At 39.3% G+C, this 26,989-nt stretch overlaps 1 protein-coding gene across 1 annotated transcript in view; it reads right to left on the reverse strand.

The window, feature by feature from the left end:
* Nucleotides 1-1,039: 1,039 nt before the first annotated feature.
* Nucleotides 1,040-26,989, reverse strand: part of LOC127649086 (UDP-glucose:glycoprotein glucosyltransferase 1-like) — a 56,150-nt gene continuing 30,200 nt past the window's right edge. Inside the window, exons 24-40 of the mRNA XM_052134005.1 lie at nt 26,469-26,599; nt 22,830-22,925; nt 22,338-22,440; nt 22,078-22,157; nt 20,202-20,391; nt 19,514-19,672; nt 19,345-19,430; nt 16,348-16,432; nt 14,548-14,636; nt 14,341-14,445; nt 8,276-8,360; nt 6,960-7,142; nt 6,166-6,326; nt 5,935-6,049; nt 4,905-5,021; nt 3,138-3,294; nt 1,040-2,984 (exon numbers count right to left, since the gene is read on the reverse strand). Coding sequence (XP_051989965.1) covers nt 2,959-2,984; nt 3,138-3,294; nt 4,905-5,021; nt 5,935-6,049; nt 6,166-6,326; nt 6,960-7,142; nt 8,276-8,360; nt 14,341-14,445; nt 14,548-14,636; nt 16,348-16,432; nt 19,345-19,430; nt 19,514-19,672; nt 20,202-20,391; nt 22,078-22,157; nt 22,338-22,440; nt 22,830-22,925; nt 26,469-26,599 — 1,968 coding nt within the window. The 3' untranslated portion in view covers nt 1,040-2,958. The remainder of the gene's footprint in view (nt 2,985-3,137; nt 3,295-4,904; nt 5,022-5,934; nt 6,050-6,165; nt 6,327-6,959; nt 7,143-8,275; nt 8,361-14,340; nt 14,446-14,547; nt 14,637-16,347; nt 16,433-19,344; nt 19,431-19,513; nt 19,673-20,201; nt 20,392-22,077; nt 22,158-22,337; nt 22,441-22,829; nt 22,926-26,468; nt 26,600-26,989) is intronic.

Raw genomic sequence — 26,989 nt, forward strand, 5'->3', positions numbered from 1 at the left:
GTACAGGTCAGGAGTTTTATTTAATGTTCACATCAATCATCAAATTGACAGTTTGACCTATTCAGACTGGGTCGCAGACAGCAGGGAAAGAACAACGCCATGGTTCTCCCATTGAAGACATTTTGGCGGCCACCCAAGTGATACTCTATTTAGGACTGCCAAGGCAGATCCTGTATGTGTATTTTCTTGACTGTTGTAGTTTTTTTTTTTTTTTTAACACTGTAGGCAATGATGCTAAAGGCTTCTAAAGTCTTTTACACATACTTCCATTTTAAAAAATGGTTTCAAGTTTCAATTATAATAAAGCGTTTGTTCAACCCAAAAATTATAATTGAAAATACAAATACACATTTTCACAAACTATATAGCCTATACAGTTAAGTGCAGAAGTTTGCATAATCCTTTTGTTTTTATAAGTTTCCACACCACTTTCAGAATGTATACAAATAGCCTATAAGATATTATATTTGTATGTAGTATTGCCCATCAAAAGCTACATAACACAAAATGTACTCTTATTTACACAAGTCATACTGTTCAAAAGTTTGCACCCCTTGATTCTTATTATGTTGCCTTCTTAAGCATCAATAATTGTTTGCAACTTTTGTAATAGTTGTGTATTTGTCCCTCAATTGTCAAAATCTGGACCTCATATATAGCCACTGTTGGGAAGAACCAAATAATTTGACTGTAGTTGGGGTTTTTTTTCTTAAGAAAAGTGGACATCTTCACTGCTCAGGACAAAGCAGGTATTCATGAACAATTATTACACAAACAGTCACTGATCGAGAAAGCAACACTCCATACTAGAAACCAAGGGAATGTAAACTTCTTAACAGGATCATGAGTGTAAATTCAGTAACTATTTTGTTGTGTGAGAATGTATTATGGCAAATAGCTTCTTCGGGGCAGTACTAAAAAAAACAAAATGCAATTTTTATGATCCCTCATTTAAAAAAAAAAAAAAAAAAAGGGGTTGTTGGTGGCTGTGCTCAAAATTGTTTAACAGGTTAAAAAATTAAAGCTTCAATTTGGCCCATCTTTTATTACAAAATATTGTCATCCCACATTTAATCTCACAGTATTTCCCAAGAATCATCATAGCAACTAAATCATTCAGTCATTTTTCCCCCGTATTGAGTGCACTCAATAATACAGTAGATAAAGATAACCACAAGTCACTGTAAAGTACCTCTCAGATCAAAACAAGGCATTGTACAAGCACTGATTTCCTTTCACTCTGCAGGGTCTGTTTGACATCATATGGCCTCAGGGATCTATTGGCAATACGCATATAATATTTCCAGGTAATAATCTAAGACAAAAAACTTCCATACAGCCATATTTCTTAATGTCCCATTACATATGTTGATGATTATTACGATAATCAAATGTATTGGTCTCTCAGTCGAGAGAGGCCATTCTCAAACCCTCAAAAGCATTACCACAGAAATAGACAAGCGACAGAGTGACTGACCGTGAAAGACATTTTCAGAAAATATTACTACTTCAGTGAGCTACATATGAATTACAGTGATATCAAAGAATACCAAATAAAACAAAATTCCACATAAAAAATAAAAAAATTGATATACATAGAAATACAACCTGTAATTACTTTTTCCATGCTAGCAGCATATCTAGTCAAAGTTAACAAGCAGGATTTCGAAAGTCTTAATTTTATTCCTTTAGGACTAAAAGGACCATTGACTTGGGATCATTAACTGAACATGCCATTATTAATTATTTTAATGTGGAGTAACCATCAGCCAGGCTGTGATAACACTATTGAACTTGTCAATGCCCAGAGAAATTTGTCAGTAAATTAAAATTAAAAAGGTTTTTTATCAAACTCAGTAAGCTGTAACTTAAACAACCAAATAGCTCGTTCCTGAGTTAAATGGTCTTTGACGTTTCTCTTTGAGGAGTGAAGCAAATTAACATTTTTAAAATGCTTTTTGGAAACAATGCTATGTCACCACTTTCATTAGATGAAATGGACACACCACTCTCAGACTGCATACACACACAAAAACAGACAGGCTTGACTTGAGCTAGAAAGAAATAGACTGTTTACCAAAAGATGTATCCAGATTTTTACATTGAGGCTAAATTAAAAGGTGATGTGTGTCCCAGGAAGCGATTGTGCTTTGAAGTCAACCTATTATGACATCACTGCTGCCGTGACATTTCAAAACCATGGGTGGCTTTAAATGAACAGTCTGTGTCCAATGTATCACAATTTAATAATCATTTTCGAGAGCAAGTCAGTGCCTGATATTACAGAAAAGAGCAACATTTATCAAATCCTTTTTAATATAAAAAATGTGCACATGCAGTTTCAGTGGCTTGTTAAATTAAGTTATTCCCTATGGTAACTACTTACAGCAATCAGAGACGGATCTGCTTTTGATTGTGGCAAATGTATGTGTATCAAGCCAAGCTTGTTTTGGGAGTAAAAGGGATAGATCACCCAAAAATGAATTCTGTCATCATTTACTCATCATGGAACACAACAGGACACATTAGGCAGAACGTTGGTCTCATTCAGCATAGAAAAAACATGTCATGAAAGTGAATGGTGACTGAGGCTAACAATCTGCCTAACAGCTCCATTTGTGTTCTACGAAATAAAGTAATGCGGGTTTGGAACAACATAAGGCAAGTAATGAAAGAAATTTTATTTGTCTGTGAACTCCCTTTTAAGCACCAAAAGTGCCTGGTGAGAGTAGATGTCCAACGCACTATTAAATTTACAAATGTCCTTCATGTCTTTTACCCTGATCCCAACACCTCCAAACTACACTAGGAAAAATAAAGAGGAAATTTGCATTATATTCTGTTCAAGTTCAGCACGAATGTCAACCCGTTCCTGGAGGATAGGCTTGGTTTAAAAAGGGTAAAGAAAAGGCGGCTCTTTAAACAGAGTCTCCTCTTCTTGGGCAGTAGAGCTTCAGATCAAAGCTCTGTGTGCTTATCACCACCTGATAGAGAGAGAGCAGAGAGAGAGAAAGCGACAGAGAGAGAGGAAGAACAGAGAGAGACTTAAATATACCAAATTAAAAAAAAGGTTGAAATGTCAGTGCAATCTTTATTTTTCAACCTCCAGAAATAAAAAAAGACAGATAGACCCTCGCCTGTGTGTTCTCTGTCTGTTGTCTGATGGGTGCCTGTTGTGCCACCTGGAATGAAGGTGTTGTAGAATTTCTTAATCTCCTGGTCGTAGTCACTCCACTCGGCTACTATACGGACAGCAGCCTGCAGCTTTGGCTCTTTTGTCTGAGGGTTGTTGCACTAAGACAGAAACAATATCAATTACTGACTAGGTCAAACGTGAAAATCCAAACAATGGCACCTAGAAAACTCACAAGCTTCTTGCTCATTGTCAGAAATATCAGCAGCTGTTAAAGATTAGAGCAGGGCTACCACCCCTGGAGTCACAAGTTCTAATAAAGGGCATGCCGAGTGACTCCAGCCAGAACCAAATTGGCCCAGTTGCTAGGGAGGGTAGAGTCACATGGGGTAACCTCCTCGTGGTCGCTATAATGTGGTTCTTGCTCTCAGTGGGGCACGTGGGGAGTTGTGCGTGGATGCCGCAGAGAACAGCGTGAAGTCTCCACACGTGCTATGTCATGCGCTCAACAAGCCACGTGATAAGATGCACGGATTGACTTGTCTCAGATGTGGAGGCAACTGACACAAAGCATGCTGAGAAAGTGGGAAAACCTCCTGAGTTTTTCCAAAGAAAATATCAAGTCTTTCAAGGTCAGAAAAAAGTTGTCAGAGAATTTGTCAAATTAAATGTAAAGGCCACTGAAGCTTCAAATCACATTGTCCTGCTTATTGTTAAGGTGGACAAATCACATAACATCGGAGAGACACGGATTCTGCTGGCAGCCAAAGATATGTGTTCCTAGATGGTAGGAGAGGCAGGGGGTTCTAAGCTTGATTCTATTCCACTCTCTGACAACACAGTGTGTCGGCGCATCTCTGGCATGGCACAGAAATACTCAAAACACTCCGTCTGGCACCAGCAATCATCCATGCGATTATCTAATCAGCCAATAGTGTAGCAGCAGTGCAGTGCATAAAATCATGCAGATATGTGTCAGGAGCTTCAGTTAATGTTCACATCAACCATCAGAATAGAGAAAAAATTGTGATCTCAGTGATATGGATCGTGGCATGATTGTTGGTGCAAGTTGGGCTGGTTTGAGAATTTCTGTAACTGCTGATCTCCTGGGCTTTTTACACACAATAGTTTTTAGAATTGACTCCGAATGGTGCCAAAAACAAAAAACATTCTGTGGATGGACATGCCTTGTTGATGAGAGAGGTCAACAGAGAATGGCCAAACTGGTTCAAACTCAGATTAACGCTCTGGTTCTCCCCTTTTTCTCCCAATTTGGAATGTCCAATTCCCAATTTTGCTGTCTCCGCATCTGAGACCGTCAACCCGTGCATCTTATCACATGGCTCATTGAGGACGTTACCACGGAGACATAGTGCGTGTGGAGGCCCACACAATCCACCGCGGCATCTACGCACAACTCACCACGTGCCCCACCTTATAGCGATCACTGAGGTTACCCCATGTGACTCTTCCCTTCCTAACAACCGGACCAATTTGTTTGCTTAGTAGACCTGGCTGGAGTCACTCAGCACACCCTGGGATTTGAACTCGTGAACTCCAGGGATGGTAGCCAGCATCTTTAGCACTGAGCTACCCAGGCCCCCATTAATTATATTCTTTCCACCCCCAAATTTAAGACCTATTTAAATAAAAATTAAGAATTTGGTTGTATCATTTAAGATAATTAAGAATTGTTATGACCTTAAATTTTGAAAATTAAAGAAATTAAGACTTTTAATGATCTGCAGGAACCATGAACTCCTGCACCTACCAGATCTATAGTCTTGGCTTTGTTTTTAGAAGTGTCATCACACCAGGTCTCACACCAAAGCCACTCTTGAGGAAGTGACTTTATTGGAACTTGGTGGATCATGTTGTTGGGCAGATCCTGACAGAAGAAGAAAAAAAAAATCTATATCAAATGGAGGAAATTATGTTCAAGTGATGGACCAAAATATGGGCCAGTCCGATAAACAGCACGATATTTGGCCATTCTGAAATTATTGCCACATCCATTTGGCTAATTAGGAGTAGTAGTTCCCAGTAGTTACTTAGTAAACATGTGCAGATGGGAGGAAAAATGCATGTGATATAGTCAATTAAAAGTGAAACAATCTGTCTGTAAACAATTGTTGGAAAAATTACTCAAGTCATACACTAAGTAGATGTCCTAAACGACTTGCGAAGTGGTTAAAAAATGTGTTTAATTACTTCAACCTAAGTGTATGTAAACTTCTGACTTCAACTGTATATGGCTGTGTATTCGAGGGGCTGCAAGGTATATGGCTGTGTATTCGAGGGGCTGCAAGGTATATGGCTGTGTATTCAAGGGGCTGCACAATGTTATCCATTCATAACAGTGGGCGTTTATGTTGAAGTTTAAAAGAGGCGCTTTGGCCAAATCAGAGTGTTTTAGACAGAGGGCCAAAAACAGGGTAGATCACATATTACTAAATTATGATAACTTTAATAACATAAGTGCCATTACCCCTTTAAGTGAATTTTGAGTAAACAATGTGAAATAAGAGTAATTTATTGCAAATGTATACCTCGTTATATTGGATTATTTAAAACATATCAGCATTATGTCAGCCATTAGCCAACCTCCAATATATTGTATCAGCCTTTAAAAACCCATATTGGTCAATCATTAATAAGTTCACATTAAAGATTTGAAAGAAATGTGTTTAGGTTGCATTATTCCATTTAGGTTGCATTTTTCAAAAACATGCTACACATGGATTGAGCCTGTTCAGTGTGGAAAATGATGCAGGTGAGTAGACAAAGAAAGGATATCACACCTGGTCCAGGTTGGACAGGCTGTTGGGGTCTTGACTCAGACCCTGGTACTGGCCTCTTAGTCTGTCTCCTGCTGCAATCTTTCTGAACTTTTTCAGATCCACCACATACAAAGCACTGAGGAGCACACAACAACACACTTTGATGCACTCTAATGGGCAGCCAAAGGCAGCCCAAAATGTATAGTATAACATAGTTCCACAACACATCATCCATACATGAGCCATTCTTACCTGATGTGGTATTTACGCCCTGCCAAGTGAATGGCCCAGTACCCTGACTTCCAAAAACGGTACCCATCCATCTCCCTTCGACTCTCACAGAAAGGCGTATAACCGTATGGTGCCCCCTCCAAGTCAAAGTCCCGCAACTCCCTCAGGTCTGTGCGAACTATCTGTATGACAAAACGCACCAAAATTCCTCAATTCAAACAGCCCTAAAGAATGAGATGGTCTAATTAGATAATTAAACTGACATAACTAAATGAATTGACAGAGTTTTAAGCCTAGAATCTTAATAACAATTCAGTAAACCCTGTTCATACACACATCATATGCTGAATGTCCTCCACCAGTTAAACTACAACTGTATATAACCACCCAAAGGTGGCAGCAATGTAACATCAGATGTATAATGTATGTGCATAACATTCTTAGATTTATATTTGGATTACAGTGAGGTGATAAGTGCAGTGTTTGAAATGGAACACTATCTTACAATTTACTGCATACTACACTAACTGTTATTTTCTAAAAATAGTAAGTGAAATCGTATGCATTATTCCATTACAACTCTTCAAACAGTACTATGTCACATTATCACAAGACCTTATCAACTGCATTTTTATTTTAGGGAGTGGCGTCAAGTTATTGTTTAAATATATAGTTATTTTGTATTTTAATTCTATTGTGCGCAAACAAAGTAGTATGGTAGTATGTTATTCCAAACACAGCCTAGGAATCAAAGGCAGGTTGACTCTTGGTGATGATTAATAAGATATAGATTATGTTATGCTACATTTCTGTACCTGATCTGCATCTACAAAAAGGATCTTGTCCACAGCTAGAGGAAACAGCACATCGAGGAACAGGATCTTATAACCCCAGATGATCCGTTGCTTTTCAGTCTGCTGGTGGAGCCAACGTGGCCATTTATACTGTACTAACTCATACTGAAAGCCATACTTCTCTGCCATATTTGGGATAAACTCCTGCAAGAGATATACACAGATATCAGTTAAAATGGGCAGGTCATAACAGAGGCCATTTAAATATAGATTCTTAAAAAAGGTACAGTAGTTAAAAAAGCTTGTTTAATTGTAAGGTTCAAAGAGAGGGTGGAAATGTGTTCCTGTAGCTCAACTAGTAGAACATGGTGCTAAAAACGATAATGTTATGGGTTCAATTCCATAGGGATGAATGGATGGAAAATATACTCCAATTATACTGTAAGTTGCTTTGGATAAAAGTATCTACCAAATGCATAAATGTAAAAGTAAAAATTATCACATAAAAATTATTCTTATGATTTGTTTTTGGTGCAAGAAACCTTAAAATTATAAGCGAACATCAGAACAATAACAATAAAATGTTATAAGAGTAGAAGTGTAAATTATGGCACCTTTAAATATAAAAGTGCATTTATTTTACTTTAAAGCAGGGCTAAATATCTTTGGGGCATGTGGGCCAAAACAGGATATTTTTTTATCGAAATACTTCTAAAGATATTGTGATATAGTAGGCCTATAATATTTGTTCACTATATAAAACATCTGTTTATCTAGCTTTAATAATGATATCATGATAAATATTTCCACCTAGCAGGAAATTCTGAGAAAAAAACAACAACAAAAAAAAAAAAAAAAACAGATAAATTGAAAAAAATAAAAGAAAATCAACTAAAAAGTGCTTTCACAATTGGTCCATTACAGAGAGAGAGTGTTAATCAGACTGATACTAATAAAACAAATATTAAACAGTGACGTTTATTATAGATGCAATAATTTAAACTTTTGATTTTAAAATTTCAAACAGGACAGATTTTGCCAGTAGGCAGCCAGCTGAAAAGGCATGCTTTAAAGGGTTATGTTATTTTAACCATTCGTTTTGAAAAGATCTTAGCAAACTCTTAGCAAAAGATCTATAGTAACTGTTAAAATAAAAAAATGTATATTATAAAAGTATTATAAATTTAAGAATTATAAATGTAAAAAATGCAATATTATAGCAGGGACACTTTTGGTCTGATGCGAATACATCTCTTTAACCACTCAGTTTAACAGACAATGTCATACAGGAGTGCCATCATCATCATCATCATTATAATTTTAAATTCTGAAAGCACCTTAAAAGTTGGAGACAGGTAGTTTTTGAGGAACCAGAACTTGACGGGTGTCTTGGTGTGTTTGAGCACAGACAGCATCATTATCCTACAGAGACAGAGAAAGGGCAAATCTCAACACAGTGTGGCTGCAGTAACAGGCTGCAAAATTAATGCAATTGACCTTCTAAACGGAGATGCATTTCACAACCAATAACACTGCAGCTAATAAGACACAACAATTGTTCTCACCACAATTGTACAAAGTGGTTGTCTAAGTTACCGTAGACTTTGTCAGTTCGAACCAGTATGGGCATTCGCTATTGACCTCTTTCATTTATATGGCATTTCCATCCACAGAACTACTGGTCACTTGATGTTTTTTGCTTTTGGCACCATTTTGAGTAAATTCAAGAGACTGTTGTGTGTGAAAAATCACAGGATATCAGCATTTGCAGAAATACTCAAACCAGTCCATCTCAGAATACAATGCTATTCTGAGATGCGGGGTGGTGCTGTTTTGGCGGCATGAGGGGGACCTACACAATATTAGGCAGGTGGTGTTAATGATGTGGCTGATTGATGTATATAAAAAAGGAAAATGTCATAAAAAGTTCAAATGTGACTGAAGCAAGGCAGTAATGTAAAGTTCTTGCATTTTCTTAATATGTGAAATTATAATGAAGATATACAGTGCATTCAGAAAGTATTCAGACCCCTTTATGTTTTTCACATTTTGTAATTAATTTGTTTTTATTGATTCAAAGAAAATAACACAAAGAAAAGCAGCACATACAAACCGAATCAACATTTAACTTTTATCCCTCGCTAATATCCCTCCCCAAACACCAACCCCAAAGAACACCCCCGTGTTCACATAAAATAGATACACACACAATTATTTTTTTAATAAAAATAAAATATATAATAAACATGCATAATTAAACTAAACATCTCTCTCCTCGTCCCTTCCCCAAGAGTCCCCTAAAACAGCCAAATACCTACCCCACTTCCTCAAAAACTAGTCCCCAAACCCCAGCCTTCTACCTGCCATCTCAAAAGCTGCAAACCTCCCCATCTCCGCACACCACTCTGGAAATGGTGGTGCTCCGTCTGACTTCCAACCCCTTAAAATTATTTGTCTGCCAATCATCATGCTAGTCAGAACCCAATTTCTAATATATTTGTCCCCCAAATTTATGACTGCCCCATCGCCCAAAATACAAAGTCTGGGGCAAAGTAAAATTTGAGTGCCCAAAACGTTCTGTGCAGGCAAGGCATAGATCTAGTGGGGACGGAGACGAATAAAATATCATATGTGTAAACAGAAGCTTATGCGCCAGATCTCACGCCATCACTCCTAGAAAATCATCCTCCTTTCTTATCGTGGCTGCTAATGAATTAAAATAATCTGAAATTAATCAATTTGTTTGTACCGCCGCTACCTGGATAACATCTAGCTCAATCTGGTAAATTGGACGGTAACTCTTACACTCGCTTGGATATTTGTCATTTTGTTTAAGAATCAGACTCATCCTTAATTACCTCGTCAAGCTCATCTCAGAATCAAGAGAATTATTTTGCTCAGCCATCAGTTTAGGAAGATCTAATGGTTCCACAAAGTTTCTAATATTTTCATCAGTAGACGAAGACATGGAACCATAAAGATCAAGATAGAATTCTTTAAAAGCATTATGAATATCAATGGCCGAGGTAAACATTTCACCCCTAGCCGATTTTTTCACCCCTAGCCGATTTTACTGATGGAATGATAGAAAAAGACTCTTTCTGCTTTATATATTTAGCCAAAAGTTTCCCTGCTTTGTCCCCCGACTCAAAGTATGACTGTTTTGCCCTGTATAGCCAAAACTTCATCTTCCATGACTAAATAGCATTATATATGTATTTCAATCGTGTCAATTGAGGCCATCAGACGGCATTCAGCACTACAGCTCGGTCTTTGAACTTCTAATATTCTCTTCAAACTCAAAGTTCTCGTACTTTGTATTTTTTGATGAATGAGGCATTCTCTATGATCTGACCCCTAAGAACACCCTTAGTATCCTCTGTGGGCATGGCTTGGGAGGCACTTGAGGACATTGATTTCAGCCTTTAACAATTGTTGGAAATCAGGATTTTGCAAAAGGGATACATTAAAGCGCCAACTATATGATTTATTTTTCTCTGTAAGTGGCAACATCTCTAAACTGACCAGGGTGTGATCCGAGACAAAATTTTTTCCAATTGAGCAATAAACAACAGATGAAATAAGGGACTTGAATATATATATAAAAAAAACTATTCTAGAATAAATCTTATGGACTGATAAAAGAAATGTAGTCAGATATAGTCAGGACTGTAACTTTGCCATCGGATTGCGCAAGTCCGGTGATTCTATACAGATTTTGTGAAACAGAACTACACAACATATTATAATCTATAAAACAAACTCCAGCCAATAGGCAGAATAACCATATAAAACATGTTTTTTTTAAAATAAAATAAAATAATAATAAAGCCGTTCACTTTCCTCAGACATTCAAACAAGTGCAAAAATAAATTCCACTTAAGACACTCCATCCAATAGGAGACATAAGCACAAAGAACGAGCAGATTCATCCATAACTGTCCCAAAGGAGTGTTCTTCCACAAAAAAAACTTCAGCCGCTAGACCAGACAACACAAAAAGAAACAAAAAAAAGGCACCCAGCTTCCTCAGACAGCCAAAGGCATGTTCAGTGAGTCAGTCCATCTGCAGGCACCAGAGAAACATACCATGACTTCCTCAGTCCAATGGTTTTATGAAAGACAATGCTTGTTGTGGGCATATAAATATTTTGTGGCCATCCTTGGCATCTATTCTCAATTTGGCAGGAAACATCAGTGCAAAAGCGATCTTCCGTTGATGTAAGTGTTTCTTGCATTCCTTGAATCGATCACGTTTCTCTCTTGTCAAATGCACAAAATCTGGTAACAAGAAAATGCTGTGGTATTTCCAAGAAAGCTTTCCTTTGCACCTCGCCTCACGCAACACGAGATCTTTATCAGATGATCTCAGAAATTTGGCCCGATTTGATTGGGGCCTTTCTCCCTCAGCCAATCTCCATTCCGTGACTCTGTGAGCTCGCTCGATTTCCAGCATATGGCCCGTTATGTCAAGCAGACTCGGGAAGAACTCGTCTAGGAATTTCACCATACCCCTGCCTTCTTCATGCTCAGGAATTCCAACAATTCGGATGTTTTTCCAGCGGCTCCTATTCTCAAATTCTTTGTTTTTCAAAAACACGCTCCAAATCAAATTTGGATGCCAGCGGTTAATCAGATAATTCCTTCTCTGATGACTCCAGATAATCAATCCGTTTCTCGACATCCAACAATCTTGTAACCAACTTTTCCTTTCCATCGTAATCAATCAACATATTACAGCAAGATCCTCCAAGTCAGCAACAACTTTCGTCAGCATCACAAACATGTTGGACAGTTGACGCTGGATTTCTCCCATCACATTATAGTATAAAAATAATTAAAAACTTGCAAGTGCGCAGAGCTCGTTGTTCACACGTCCGCTCCTGACATGGTATTATGTGACTCTTTTTTCACATTTTGTTATGTGGCAGCCTTATGCTAAAATGCATTAAATATTTTTTTTTTTTTCCCGCATCAATCTACACTCCATACCCCATAATGACAAAGCAAAAAAATTAGTTTTGATAACTTTGCAAATGTATTAAAAAGAAAAACTGAAATATCACATTGACATGCAGTTGAAGTCAGAAGTTTACATACACTTGGTTGAAGTTATTAAAACACATTTTTTAACCACTCCACAGATTTAATATTAGCAAACTATAGTTTTGGCAATTCGTTTAGGACATCTAATTTCTGCATGACAAGTCCTTTTACCAAAATGTTTTACATACAGATTGTTTCACTTTTAATTGACTATCACAATGGGTCTTCCAAATGGACAGTGGCCCCAAGCATACCTTCAAAGCTGTGGCAAAATGGCTTAAAGACAACAAAGTCAAGGTACTGGAATGGCCATCACAAAGCCCTGATGTGTGGGCAGAACTGAAAAAGCATATGCGAGCAAGGAGGCCTACAACCCTGGATCAGTTACACCAGTTCTGTCTGGAGGATTGGGCAAAAATTCCAGCAACTTATTGTGAGAAGCTTGTGGAAGGCCACATAAAACGTTTGAACCAAGTTAAACAATTTAAAAGGCAATGCTATAAAAAAACTAACAAAGTGTACGTAAACTTCTGACCCACTGGGAATGTAAAAGCGGAAACAATTCTCTCTAAATTTATACTGACATTTCACATTCTTAAAATAAAGTAGTGATCCCAACTGACCCAAGACAGGGAATGTTTTCTATGATTAAATGGCAAAAATTTTAATGTATTTGGCTAAGGTGTATGTAAACTTCTGACTTCAACTGTAAGTATTCAGACCCTTAACTCAGTACTTGGCTGAATTACCTTTGGCATGCTACCACCTCCATGCTTCACTGTTGGGATGGTATTGCGCAGGTGATGAGCGAAGCCTGGTTTCCTCCAGGCATGACGCTTGGAATTGATGCCAAACAGTTCAATCTTCGTTTCATCAGACCAGAGAATTTCGTTTCTCACAGTCAGAGTCCTTTAGGTGCTTTTTTGCATGTCTTGCACTGAGGAGATGCTTCCGTCTGGCCACTCTGCCATATAGCCCAGATTGGTGGTGTCCAGTGATAGTTCTCCACACATGATCTCTGGACGCCAAACTAGTGTGGCCATCTGGTTCTTGGTCACCTCTCTTACCAAGGCACTTCTCCCCAATTGCTCAGTTTGGCCAGGCAGCCAGCTCTAGAAAGAGTCCTGGTTGTTCTAAACTTCTTCCATTAAAGAATTATGGAGGACACGGTGCTCTTGGGAACCTTCAATGCAGCAAAACGTTTTTAGCCTTCCCCAGATCTGTGCCTCGACACAGTCCTGTCTCTGAGCTCCACAGGCAGTTCCTTTGACCTCAAGGCTTGGTTCTTACTAAACTGTGAGGCCTTATGAGGTGCAATGCAGTCCACAGATGGACTCCAAACAAAGTGTACAAAAATCTCAACGATGATCCAGAGAAATGGGATGCACCTGAGCTAAATTTCAATTGTCATAACAAAGGGTCTGAATACTTATGTCAATGTGATATTTCAGTTTTCTTTTTTCTAAATTTGTAAAGTTATAAAAAAATCTAGATTTTCCTTTGCCATTATGGAGTATGGAGCAGGGCTGAAATGACTAGTCGATGTTATCGAAAAAAAAATTGTTGGCGATTTTCTTTGTCGAAAAGTTGTTTGATCTCATTTAACGCATATGAGATCACATTAAAACTGTATTGATGGCACGTGAGAGGAGCTCCGACCAGCTTGTGCCTGATTGAGGATATCACACAACTCAGAGTACAGAGACGCAAAATTTCCAAACAGCTTAAGGTGATGTAGATTGCAAAGTATGATTATACAAAATAATTATATATAATAATAATTATACAAAAATACCAAATAATTAAATACAGAAGCACATTCTTTGTGAAATAAAGTGGAGCCAGAGCTGCCATACCACTGAAGCAAAGCTTGCATGTCAGAACATCTTTAAAGGAAAATCCCTGGCATTATATCTTTAATTCATTCTTTATTAAAGATAAAATAATATCTTTAAAGCAAGTCTACATAACTTATATGTTGCTTCTAAAGTAAATGTATATTGTTTTAAGGATTTTTAGATATTTTCGATATCGTTGAAATAATCACCTGAATTGTCGAATAATCGTTCTAATAATCATTAGATAAGTCGATTATCAAAATAATCATTTGTTACACATTAGATTGATAATTTAAAGCATTTTAATGCAAGGCTGAAACATAACAAAATGTGAAAAATTGGTCTAAATAATTTCTAAATGCACTGTATATATACACACACACACACGTGTCATTTTCAAATATCACATAGGGATATACACATGAGGATTTGACTGCATTACAAATAAAAACAAGATTTAAGTCATGTCATAGCAAAAAATGTCATTGTTCATTTGGGGGTATCACTCATGTTGTTTACCTGAGGAACCTCTCATACAAGTGACCAGAGGCCACAGAGAAAATGTTGATGACATCCTCTTTCTCTGGTTTGGGCTCTTCTGGTCTGGAACCACCAGTAAATCCTCTGAAAGAGTGAAAGACAGAACGAGAAAGCCATTGGATGGACTTCCCTAAATGCAATCAACAGCAGAATTGAGAAAATGCAACACAGTTGGTGGGTTTGTACCTGGTCAGTGAAGTCCAGAATCCAGAGTCGTCCTCGTGAGTTCCATCACTGAGAAGCTCTTCATTCAACCTGTCAGGCTTTTTCTGTACCTGAGAACATTAAAGGAATATCCCAAGTTAAGCATAATAAAATACAAGTTAAACTTAATCAACAGCATTTGTGGCATAATGTTGATTACCACAAAAACTTTTCACTCATCAAAAAGTCAAGGTTACAGTGGGGCACTAACAAGGAATTGAATGGGGCCAATTTCTGAAAGGTTTATAGACAGAAATCTGAAGCTAATAATTTTACAAAAGCACTAATATTAATTCTGAAATGTATGTTTTTTGTTTTGTTGTAAAGTTGTTTAAATCTTCATTTTTTACAGTCAAATTAGGGTTTGTTGACATTACATCATCATGGCAATGAAGTTGTAAAATTGGCTTTAACTTTACACAGAAAAGGTTAGCAAGCAATTTTATCACACTAAAATCATGTTAACATGCAAGACATGTGAACAAAGATCTTTGCTTTTTTTAAAGAAAAGGTGGTAAAAGTCCAAATTAATTTTGTGGTACTCAACATTATGCCACAAATACTGTTGATTGAGCTTAACTTGTATTGAACCATGAATATTTCTTTAACAGACAGATTCCCATCATTTAAAACAGCTACATCACATCTCATAGCACTAATACGGAGCATATGTATTATTCTGTGAGCCAACTGTGGTCATAAAAATGTCATCAAGACTATTTAACAAATGCTGTGATACTGCTGAAAAACATGGTTCACAGCTTAGATTATGAAATGCAAGAGCTTTGGCACTATGGAAAATGGGTGACAGGCCAATCCTTAAATGAACTCTCACCAAAGCAGCAAATGAGAGTAAAAATTGGCTTTTTCTAAGTAAATAAAACAGAGTTACTTGCAAGTTGGAGAATAACTTTCGCAGGAACTGCAAAATATTGTACGTATAATGTAAAACTAGTAGTCGCACTATGAGTTTAAAATTTTTCTTGACGTGAGCTATTCAAATCAATGAGATACAGACGGTCTACTACGAAAAGCTCTGTGACTGACATGCGTCTTCTAACAACTTTTACCTTCAGGAAAATTTACCATCAGAGGTTTAGCTAGAAAGGCAAACATGATTACCAATACTTGACAAAATTATCTACACTGTTTGACAGTAGTATACAATGGAAGAATTGCTAAATTTTTTCCTTTTTTCATAGGGGCAGAACATTTCTTAATGAAATAATTTAAAATTGTTTCATCACCAGATGCTGGTAAATATTCTAAATTCAACAGCCACTGGCAGGTAAAACAAAATGATAATTTTGGACCCTTTTGACAGGTCCACATGGCAAGAACACGACTGCCAACTTTTGACGAGGAAACAATAAATCTAATCCCCAAGACATTCTCTCTCTCATAAACACACACATTCCCAACAGCCAAGGCTGTATACTTAAAGCTGCAAAATGTCAAAAATACACATATATACATATATATATATATATATTCAGCACACTCATCCCTGTCAACATTATTAATCCACCCACAGTCCCGATGGAAGCAGCAGGCCTCATATTGGACACACGCCCACACAGTGCCTGAGATGTGACAGCCAGTCAGATATTACAGTACACACCGGAAAAGAGAAGATGCTCTCTCTTTCTCCATTTGGACAGAAATCGGAGGAATACAGCTGCCCGAGAGCATTCACTCTGCTAATACCAGGCAAATTACAGAGACAAAGAGCTTGAATCTGACACTAAGCTGAAACCTGAATCTGACACACCCATTACTTACTTTCACTTTAATGATTTTGCTCTTGAAGTTGTTGAGGACGACGATTAAATCATCAGCTTCAGCTGGAGAGTCTGTGCCATCATGACTAAGATAAGGAAAAAATATAATAATATAAAATACACACTAGTTGCTAATAATTTGCATTAAGCAAAATGAATACATTTTAATATATTTTGGTCCATAATTATGACTTTAAAAGGCAAACAGGTGGACAGTTCCTGAATACGTTTTTATTGTACGATTTTAAACATTTTATTAGATAAAAAAACTAAATCTGTTCAAGGTTTAAATCAATAGTTCACCCAAAAGTGAAAATTCTCTCATCATTTACTCACTCTCATGCCATCCCAGATGTGTATTACTGCCTTTCTTCTGCAGAAAATAAACAATGATTTTTTGAAAAATATCTCAGCTCTGTAGGTCCATACGATGCAAGTAAATTGTTTGAAGGTCCAAAAGCACATAAAGGCAGCACAAACGTATAACTAGCATCCCATAAGACTCCAGTTTTTAAATCCATATCTTCAGGAGCAATATGATAGGTGTGGCTGAGAAACAGCTCAATATTTAAAGGTGCTGTAAGTGATTATTTTATGGAAAGGTATGCATAAAAATGTCCTACTACCTGAAAGATATTAATAAAATAAGTGTTGTGAGATATCTCACTGGTCTCTGTGACCGCTCTAGACTAAAACAAACGGCAGACAAAAATGTGTCAGTGAGCCACGGTCTCTGGCCCATTCGAACGGTCAATCAATTTCCACGTTCTCATAGTATTGTAGTTGCAGCGAAAAAAAGGCTTAATGCCATTTTTATGCCATATTGCTCTTAACAGTTGACAGTATTTAACAACCTTTTCTGCTTGATATCGGTCTCAATAAATATAATTTGGTATCATTGGAGAGTGGGGTTTTGGAAAGAGGGGGCGTGGCTTATCCAACGGCTCAGTCTCATTAAAGTAGAACGGCTAAAATCGCTTCCAGCACCTTTAAGTCCTTTTTTACTAAAAATCTCACTTTCATTTTCAAATTCTTCTTTTGTATTTGCCACTTTACATTCTTTGTGCATATTGCCACCTACTGGGCAGGAAGGATAATTTATAGTAAAAATGACTTAAATATTGATCTGTTTCTCATCACCTATCATTTCGCTTCTGAAGATATTGGTTTAACCACTGGAGACATATGGATAACTTTTATGATGTTTTTATATGGTTTTTGGACTTTCAGAGTTCTGGCCACCATTCATTGGCATTTTAAGGACCTACAGAGTGGAGATATTATTCAAAAAATCTTAATTCGTGTTTAGCAAAAGAAAGCAAGCATTGCACATCTGGGATATGAGGATTAGTAAATAATGATAAACTATCCCTTTAACAAAAACACATTGTGCCAACTCAAGCTAAATCAATACATTTTAATATATGTTGAGACATAATAATGATTTTAGAAAGGTAATAGGGTTAACAGTTTTAGTTTAATTAGATATTATAAAACTTAAACTCAAGTTTGTGAAACTACAAGCTGTTTCTTAAAAAAAAGAAAATGTAATGCTGATATTTCTACAAATATTTATTTTTAATTAACATTCATTTTCTACACCATGGTATCATGGTTGACATTTTAAAACTTAAGTGCTAATATTGAGGAGACTTAAGCCTGTCCTTGAAGAGTTCACCTCCTGACAGGCTGATGACATAATTTTGACGTCTTTTTGACATTTATATGAAAAATGACACATTACCTGGGGACACAACTTCAAGTCTTTTAATAACTACACTGTCAACTAATCACCTACACACACACACACTTTATTATGTACACCTGCTTATTCATGCAATTATCTAATCAGCCAATTGTGTGGCAGCAGTGTAATATACAAAATCATGCAGATATGGGTCAGGAGCTTCAGTTAATGTTCACATCAACCATCAGATTGGGGGAAAAATGTGATTTCCGTGATTTAAGACTGTGGCATGATTGTTGGTCTGGTTTGAATATTTCTGTAACTGCAGATGCAACAGTCTCTAGAGTGTAAAGAGAATGGTGAGGAAAAAAAAAACATCCAGCAAGAGTCAGTTCTGTGGGCGAAAATTATTGTTAAAGACAGAGGTAGCCTGCAATTGCAGCCTCAGTTTTCTGTTCTTGGCTGACAGAAGTGGAACCCAATGTGATCTGTTGTTGTAGATCATCCGGCTCAAGTTTCGACATGTTGTACATTCTGAGATGCTATTCTGCTCACTACAATTGTAAAGAGTGGTTATCTGAGTTACCGTAGCCTTTGTCAGCTCGAACCAGTCTGGCCATTCTCTGTTGACCTCTCTCATCAACAAGGCATTTTCGTCCACAGAACTGCCGCTCACTGGTTGATTTTTGGTTTTTCACAGCATTATCTTTACACTTTAGAGACTGTTGTGAATGAAAATCCCAGGAGATCAGCAGTTACAGAAATACTCAAACCAGCCTGTCTGGCACCAACAATCATGCCACAGTCTAAATCACTAAGATAAATTTTTTTCCCCATTCTGATGGTTGATGTGAACATGAACTGAAGCTCCTGACCTGTATATGCATGATTTAATGCACCACATTGCTGCCACACAATTGGCTGATTAAATAAATCGCACGAATATGTCGATGTACAGGTGTACCTAATGAAGTGGCCGGTGAATGAGTGAGTGTATACATATATATACACACTATATAACAAAATAAAATAAAATGCTAAGAGAGGTTGGAAACAGAGTTCGGGACATTACCAGTAAAGACATTATCAATATGAATTACAAAACAAATTTTAATTCCTTTTTTTTTTTTTTTACATTTCTACATTAACAGTGAAAAAGTTTGCATCAACTATTCATTGTTCATATATATAATTTTTTTTACACATATGAACATGACTGATACAAAAGCCAACAGTTTTGTAGAATTACCTATCCAACAAATCAATCAAACAATCTAACAGATCGAGTGACTCAAAGAGAGACAGACATACCTGTAGATTTTGTAGATGTCATCCGATCTGCCTTTCCTAAGTCTAAGGATCCATGCTCCAGGGTTTGCTTTCAGCTGGAAATAACCCTGTTAAAAGATACATCACAGTAAGGGATAGTTGCCTCCAAGATATAACCAATTATTTCCTTGAGTATGTGGCATCCCCTCACCAGGTTGGCCATAACAATGGTGTCGACAATGATAGGATCATAGGCAGTGCCTAGTGTGAACTGCAGCCCACGGGGCGGCTGACCTGTTGTGACATCAAAACAATGACCCTCCAGTAATAAATATTCCAACTCATACTCAGCGGCCACAATACTGTCAACCTGCAGAGAAAAAATACTGTTAGTATGTATGCGTTTACAAATTTTAGTAGCAAACTGGACAAAAATTTAGTTTTAACCAAATCATTGTGCTTTAAAGAACATTATGTAAAAATAATCGATAGACTGATATATCTGGCAATAATTCATCATTTTGAGGTTTGGGCCTGTTTGCCAGTTCTGGCTCTCATGTCATTTAAAAAAATCTAATGTCGATAATGTATACTTTTAATTTTCAGATATTTTAGGTAAATTCTGTGTAAATGTTTTGAAAAATACTACATTTAAGTGATTTTGAGGACTTGTCATCCGTTACTATTATCAGCACTGTCACCATTGACCTTTGAAAAATCCATATCTGTCAACCAATAGTGCAATCCATTTTTGCATTTGTTGTTTGCTTTAGTAAATCTGGCCATATGTCTTAACAATCAACAAAAACATCCAACTCTCTTTACAACATCAACTTTATTAGGATTGCAACTCAGAATAGACAGAGTGAGTGAGGAATATTAGTAAAAAGCATGCTCACCTCTTCAAGGTAAATATTATCCAGATCATAGCGTGTGTGGACAGACTCAACCATCCAACTCTCGGGGGTGTTGAGGTTGAGGGTGAACAGAGGAGACTGAGGCATGTCCAGGAACTTAGCCATGGGACCTGGAGCAAAGCTGCTATCTGCCAGAAAAGAAACCTCTGGCTCCAAGACATATCGGTAGAAACTGAGGAAAGATAGATAATCGTGTATTTTTAGCAGAACCAAAAACATTACAGCAACAGCGAATACAGAAAAGAGATATAGAGACACTTTGAAACGTTAAATGAAACTGGCCTAAAACAATTATTTAAAGGGTCATGAAACCCCAAAACCCATTTTTTAAAATGTTAACAGTTATGAAAATCTTGCACATGACTGAACATAATGATAGCACTCATTAGCTGCTTTTCCACTATTGGGCCAGGACTATCAACTGGTCAGCCAGGGCCAATAGCCTCGTACCTCGAGACAAATATCGTTCTGCATTCCCCCCATCGGGCCAATAGCCCAGCAGCGTTGCCCTAAAACCCATCCTTAATACACCACCCTGGTGCAAATGTCACACACCCTGCCCATTTCACAAGCAAGAGGGAAGCTTTTAGACTAGCTAGCCCTCAAAATGAACACTGATTTGTATTGTGATTTTTTTTCCCCCCCTCATACTTGTACCATTGTGGACTGACCCATAAAACAACTTTGCGACAATATACTTAATCACGTCTTCGTTTTGGCAGTTGCTGCCGACCTATCATTGCACATTTTCATCAGCCCAAATATTCAGAAGAGTGCTGATTTCGTCTACTGACGAGTAATGACGATTGTCCATTCTCAATTAACCTGTTAGCTAGATATGAAAGATTGGGAAATTAGTATCTTGGTGCTCAAACCTCTGAACTGACTCAGCAAAACTACGCCTTTGACACTAACCCCATCTCAATCCCCAGTTGGCCTTCTTTTGCCCAAGGGTAATTGTTGGGCTGAAGCCCCTGAAGTGACAGTGGAATGCAACTGGCCCTGACATGCACTAGCACACCCTCATTTGGCCAGAAAGAGGAAATGTGGCTATTATATTTAATATGGGGAAAGTGGTTAATTGTTAGGGTTTTTTTGTTTAATTAATTACAAAATGCAAAGTTACCAGGATTTTAGACAAAACATTTTAAATACTGAATAACAGTTCACAGACAAGGTTAGTGAGCGATTTTCTCACACTAGTCATGTTAACGTATTATGTTTAGCTACTGTCACCATACTTTTGAAACAGTGTAGTTACTATTTTGTGTATTGGACCCATTTACTTTCATTAAGGGACAAGTCCAAAGTATTTTCTGTTGTAATCAACATTATGCCACAAATGCTGCCAATAGAGTTTATCTTGTATTAAACCCAAAACATTCCTTGTACGAACAAATACCTATTAATTTATGATAAGTCTCAAAGCAGTCCTTTTTTGGTGGCAATGCTGCTCTGAGTGCAGTTCTTACTGAATACATTTGTCCGATGATTGATATACAACGAAGTGCCCCAAAACACTTGCTTCTGTCTCCACACACATTTTAATGTTCAGCCATCTCTATCAAGAGTGTGTTGTAAGCCTGGGAAGTGCGTTCCCACCTCCCGTTCCCACCCATTACCCTCCAACATTCCTAAATATTTGAACGCCAATTTCATGAGCCTTCATTCAAGTCTGATGTGTTAACGAATGGTGCTGAATTAGGGGGTTTCATGACACTTTAATTCTTCTAAATGATTATATCGTGTAACGTCCAATGTTGCTGCAGTTGTAAATGAAATGTATTCAAATAAACAGCCAAATCTGAAGGTCACTGTGAGCATGTGCTGTCTCACATAAGTTTTTTTTTATGCTAACCTTTTCAGCGGGAGGTCAGAGAGCTTGGACTGGCAGTTCATGAACACTCGTAGGTTGACATTAACCAGCTGCTTCAAGACCTAGGCAGCCATATGGTGAAACAGGAAGTGACAATTCAAGGTACAAACAACCAGAGGAACACACCTTCACTGACAGAGCCAACAAATCCAGAGTGACTGCTGATGGACTGTACACGTGAAATGTCACAAAAAGGAATAGATGGGCTGTAATGACTGATGCAGGTGTACTGAGGTTCTCACCAGGAGGAGGGGAGCCAGTTTCTGAGCATCTCTGGTCACTGGATCCATGACAGCTACCACATCAAAGTACACTTCTTGTTCCTTTGGTCTGATCTTCACTGCACTGTGAAGAAAAACAAAATAAACTCTCAGAATGTTTAGGAGACATGTGCTTCAGTTCAAATGATATTTAGGGTTAGGACCCAAAATGTGTTCTATCAACACTTAACCCTTATGTTATTACAAACCAGTATTTTTGTTTTGTGGAACACAAAAGGAGATGTTAGGCAGAGTGTTAGGGACTTTTAGCCTCAGTCACCATTCACTTTCCTTCCTCCTTTCTCCCCCCCAGCCTAAGAGGAAATTTAATGGTGACTGAGGTTAACATTACAGTATGCTACTTAACATCTTAATTTGTGTTCCACTGAAGAAATGATGACAGAACATTTATTTTTGGGTTAACTAAAAACAAACCAAGTTATTGAGTCCATGTTACAAGAAAGGGTTACATACCTGTATCTGTCTTCTACAAAGGTGTGCTCAATCCTTGCCTCACCTTTGGGCTGGGAAGAGAGCAGGGCATCCACCTTCATGACCAAATCACTTGCTCTAAATGACACATACAAACAAAATGAGTTTAAGTGTTGTGTTTTTCTTTTGAACTTTTTGCCACTTTTATTGATCCAGACAGTGACAAGAGGAAACAAATGATAAAGGCAAGAAGGGAAAACTGAATTTGGAAATGTTGCGAACCAGATATAAACCTGCATTGCCCACATGAGCACCAAGGATCAATGTGTCAGCACATGCGCTAATCACAAGGCAACGGCTCAGACTAGCCAAAGTTTGTTCAAACTCTTGCAAATGCCCAGTTCAAGACTCAAGCACTGATTAAGACAATAACTGCCTGCTCTATTACAGGCAACACTGCAATAATCAGCCCTCTAAAAGTTCACTGAGAGGATAATGAACACGGTGTCACTGTCTCCGTCTACTCTTCCAGTAAATACACATAAAACGCAACATTTATTACATCTCCGTTTTTAAGGCAGACTGACACACTTCATTAAGAGGAAGTAATTAGAGCTGAGAGTACATGTTAGGGTAATGTGCACTGCACATGGCAATGACGGCTCGCTTATCTACACAGCGCGCGTGCCGTGTTCAGCGACTAGCCGCGTCCTTTCAAATGAACAGCCTCAAGCCTCTGAAAAAATTTCAGAGAATGCTAGGTTACATGGTCTCAGCCACAGCAGTACTTCAGCTGGGTTTACTGTGCATGCGCCCGCTTCAGCATTGGCTAAACACCCGCGCATCTCGCCGGGCTTGGGCCACGGGCCGCCAGCCGATCAGAGTGACTCAGACCTGTATCTCAGCTCTGCAGCCCTGGGCAGTGGCCGAATGGTATCAGCGGGGAGTGACGATGGGAGCTGTATCTCGCCGAAAAGTCATCTCGACAGACGCTTCCAACACGGGTTGGGGCGCGGTCTGCGAGGGCTCTCCGGTTTTTGGCCTATGGTCAGTTCAGGAAAAGCTCCTTCACATAAATTGTCTGGAAATGATAGCGGTCGAGTACGCGCTCGTGCGCTTCCTCCCGGTCATTCAGGGTCACCACGTCCTGGTCCGTTCGGACAACAGATCTGTGGTATCCCATCTAAACCGTCAGGGCGGTGTCAGATCCAGGAACCTCTTCCATCTGACAAAACGCATACTGAGTTGGTCCCAGTGCCACCTGCGCTCGCTGAGGGCGACGCACGTGCCAGGCCACCTGAACGACGGCCCAGACAGACTGTCCAGAGACAATATTTCCCCAGGGAATGGTCCCTGCACGCTCAAACAGTCCAGAAGTTATGGAGCATATTCGGCAGAGCAGAGATAGACCTCTTTGCGTCAGAAGAGAACTCTCACTGCCCAGTATTTTTCTCGAGCGAGGGCCAGCTGGCCCAGGACTGGCCCAACCGCCCGCTTTACGCCTTCCCTCCCGTCTCGCTATTGCCACGGGTAATGCAGAGGATCAGGGAAGCGGCGTCACTCGGTGCTCCTCATAGCCCCGCACTGGGAGAATCAGACATGGTTCCCGGAGCTTACGCAGCTGTCACTGACAGCCCCGTGGCCCATTCCAGTGAGAGCAGATCTCCTCTCTCAAGCTCGCGGCACGATCTGGCATCCCCACCCAGAGGCTGGGCGCTGCACGCGTGGGTGATCAGCGACTACCCGTCGCTTTGCCAGAAGGAGTAATAAACACTATCATACACGCTAGAGCCCCTTCCATGAGAAGACTCTATGCGTCCAAATGGTCTGTGTTTTCAAAATGGTGCACCGACAGAGACCTGGACCCACGGACATGTGGGGTGTCGTCGCTGCTCGTGTTTTTACAAGAGCTGCTGGATAAGGGCAGATCCCCATCCACGCTCAAAGTATGCGTGGCGGCCATCGCGGCGTTCGCTGAACCCTGCACGGCCAGTCACTGGGAAAAAGCGAGCTGGTCATCCGCTTCCTCAGGGAGCTAGAAGGATGAACCCCCGCGCCCCCATCGGTTCCTATCTGGGATCTTTCCGTAGTTCTCGAAGCTATGAAAGCCCCCTTTCGAACCGCTTCAATCCGTGGATTTGAAATACCTTTCACTCAAAACCGTTTTCTGACTGCCCTGTCATCAGTTAAACATGTGGGAGACCTTCACGCGCTGTCTGTCAGCGCTGCGTGTCTCGAGTTTGGACCAAGTGACTCCAAGGTCATTTTAAAGCCTAGACACGGCTATGTCCCCAAGGTGATCGGTACTCCTTTCAGAGCACAAATCATTTCCCTATCGGCGCTGCCAGCATCCGATAGCGAAAGCGACGCCAATATCCTTTGCCCAGTCAGAGCACTGAGATTGTATACTGCGCGCTCCGCCTCTTTCAGACGCTCTGAGCAGCTTTTCGTTTCGTTTGGAGGGCACACCAAAGGTTTCGCCGCCTCGAAACAGACACTGTCTAGATGGATAGTGGACGCTATTGCTGCCGCGTACGCGTCAAAAGACCTACCTACCACTAGAGGCATGGCCTCCTCGTGGACATGGTCCAGCGGGATTTCCATTCACGACATATGTGTGGCAGCGGGCTGGGCTTCCCCCTCCACCTTTGTCAGATTTTACAATCTGGAAGTGCCCGCCCTGCAGGCAAAACTACTAGCGGTTTAATACGCTACAGCTCCCCTGGTGAGCTGCACTGATGGGACACATTCCACACAGACCGGCACTGCCGCTCTGTCTTTTCCTTCCCACTATGTGCTTATGTATTACACACACACTGGCCCGAACTCTTGCCGGCCAAATATTATTCCCCCACTCACAAGGGCTCCCCCGGGTCCCCCCACCCCCGGGGCTCATGCAGTGGATGCTTGGCGCGCACGGCGTTGACAATGGGTTCCCGTAGTGTAAGCTAGCTTACGCAATACGAGAGAACCTCTCGTAAGAGAACGAATCGGTTACCTTACGTAAACTCGGTTCTCTCTAGAAGAGGAACGAGTATTGGGTAGCCGGCCGTGCTCGCGCCACGAGCGATTTTCGCTTCATTCAAAGAAAACCAGGGTTCCAGCCTACTGAACTTACGCTTATATGCACTCTAGCCACGCCCATTTTGGCGGGCTTTGATACAGTGACGGCGCGTGGCCTGTCATTGGACGCAAGTTCACTCAAGTTCGATCTATAGGCTGCAGCAGTTGCCGCAGAGCAACCTATGAGCTCGCTAGCTAGCCCGCTCAAGGTATGCAGTTGCTGCACTGCGTTGACAATGGATACAAAATTAAGGATAATTTTTTGGCTTCAATATCTCAGAAAAGATCAATCTTTCCCGTAGCGTAAGCTAGCTTACGCAATACTCGTTCCCTCTTCTAGAGAGAACCGAGGTTACGTAAGGTAACCGATTCGTTTTTTGAATTCAAAACAGTTAATAGTCTTAAAAAAAAACTAACCTCTGACCATGCCCCTCTTAAAAGTGTAGAGCCCTGCTAAAGCATTCTTGAGCTCTGCTTTTGGTTAAGAGAAAGTGTGCATGTATGCATATCATGGATGAACACTAATAAGCAGCTTCTATGTATGCAACCAGCTAATATTATAATAGTTTTGAAACTTTTTTAGCCAATAGGATATACTTAAAGCTAAAGGGAATCTACCTGTCCACTGCCATGCCCAGTTGTTGAATTTTGCCCTTGATTGGCTCCCCTGATGTGTTCAGGATAATGCTCTCAAGAAGCAGGAAGTCATCTTGGTTAAAAACCTCCCCTACATCCAGCGGACCAATGATCTGCAGCAAACAATAAAACAAAATAAAAAAATGCACAATGAAGATGACTATCATGCTTAGGGATGCACAACATGTATATCAGTGACCATCAGTACTAGAGATTGATATAGTTTGTGTCTGATAAAGGTAAATGGTATGTCTGATAATGATCATTTTTATGTTTGACACAATAATAACCAAGTTGTTCATCACTAACATCTGACGGTAAGCAGCCTGCTTTATGGGACAAATATTGCAAATATACCCTTTAAGATGTCTATAAATATTTAGCTATTTCCCAATTATGTAATAACAATTTCATTTTTAGAGACCAACAATAAAAAAAGCCACCATTTTAACCAATAGACCTTTTTCACACTCCGTGTTTTGAAATGCTGAAGTAAACGTTTG

This window comes from Xyrauchen texanus, chromosome 9, assembly GCF_025860055.1.
Source record: "Xyrauchen texanus isolate HMW12.3.18 chromosome 9, RBS_HiC_50CHRs, whole genome shotgun sequence".
Lineage (NCBI taxonomy): Eukaryota > Metazoa > Chordata > Actinopteri > Cypriniformes > Catostomidae > Xyrauchen > Xyrauchen texanus.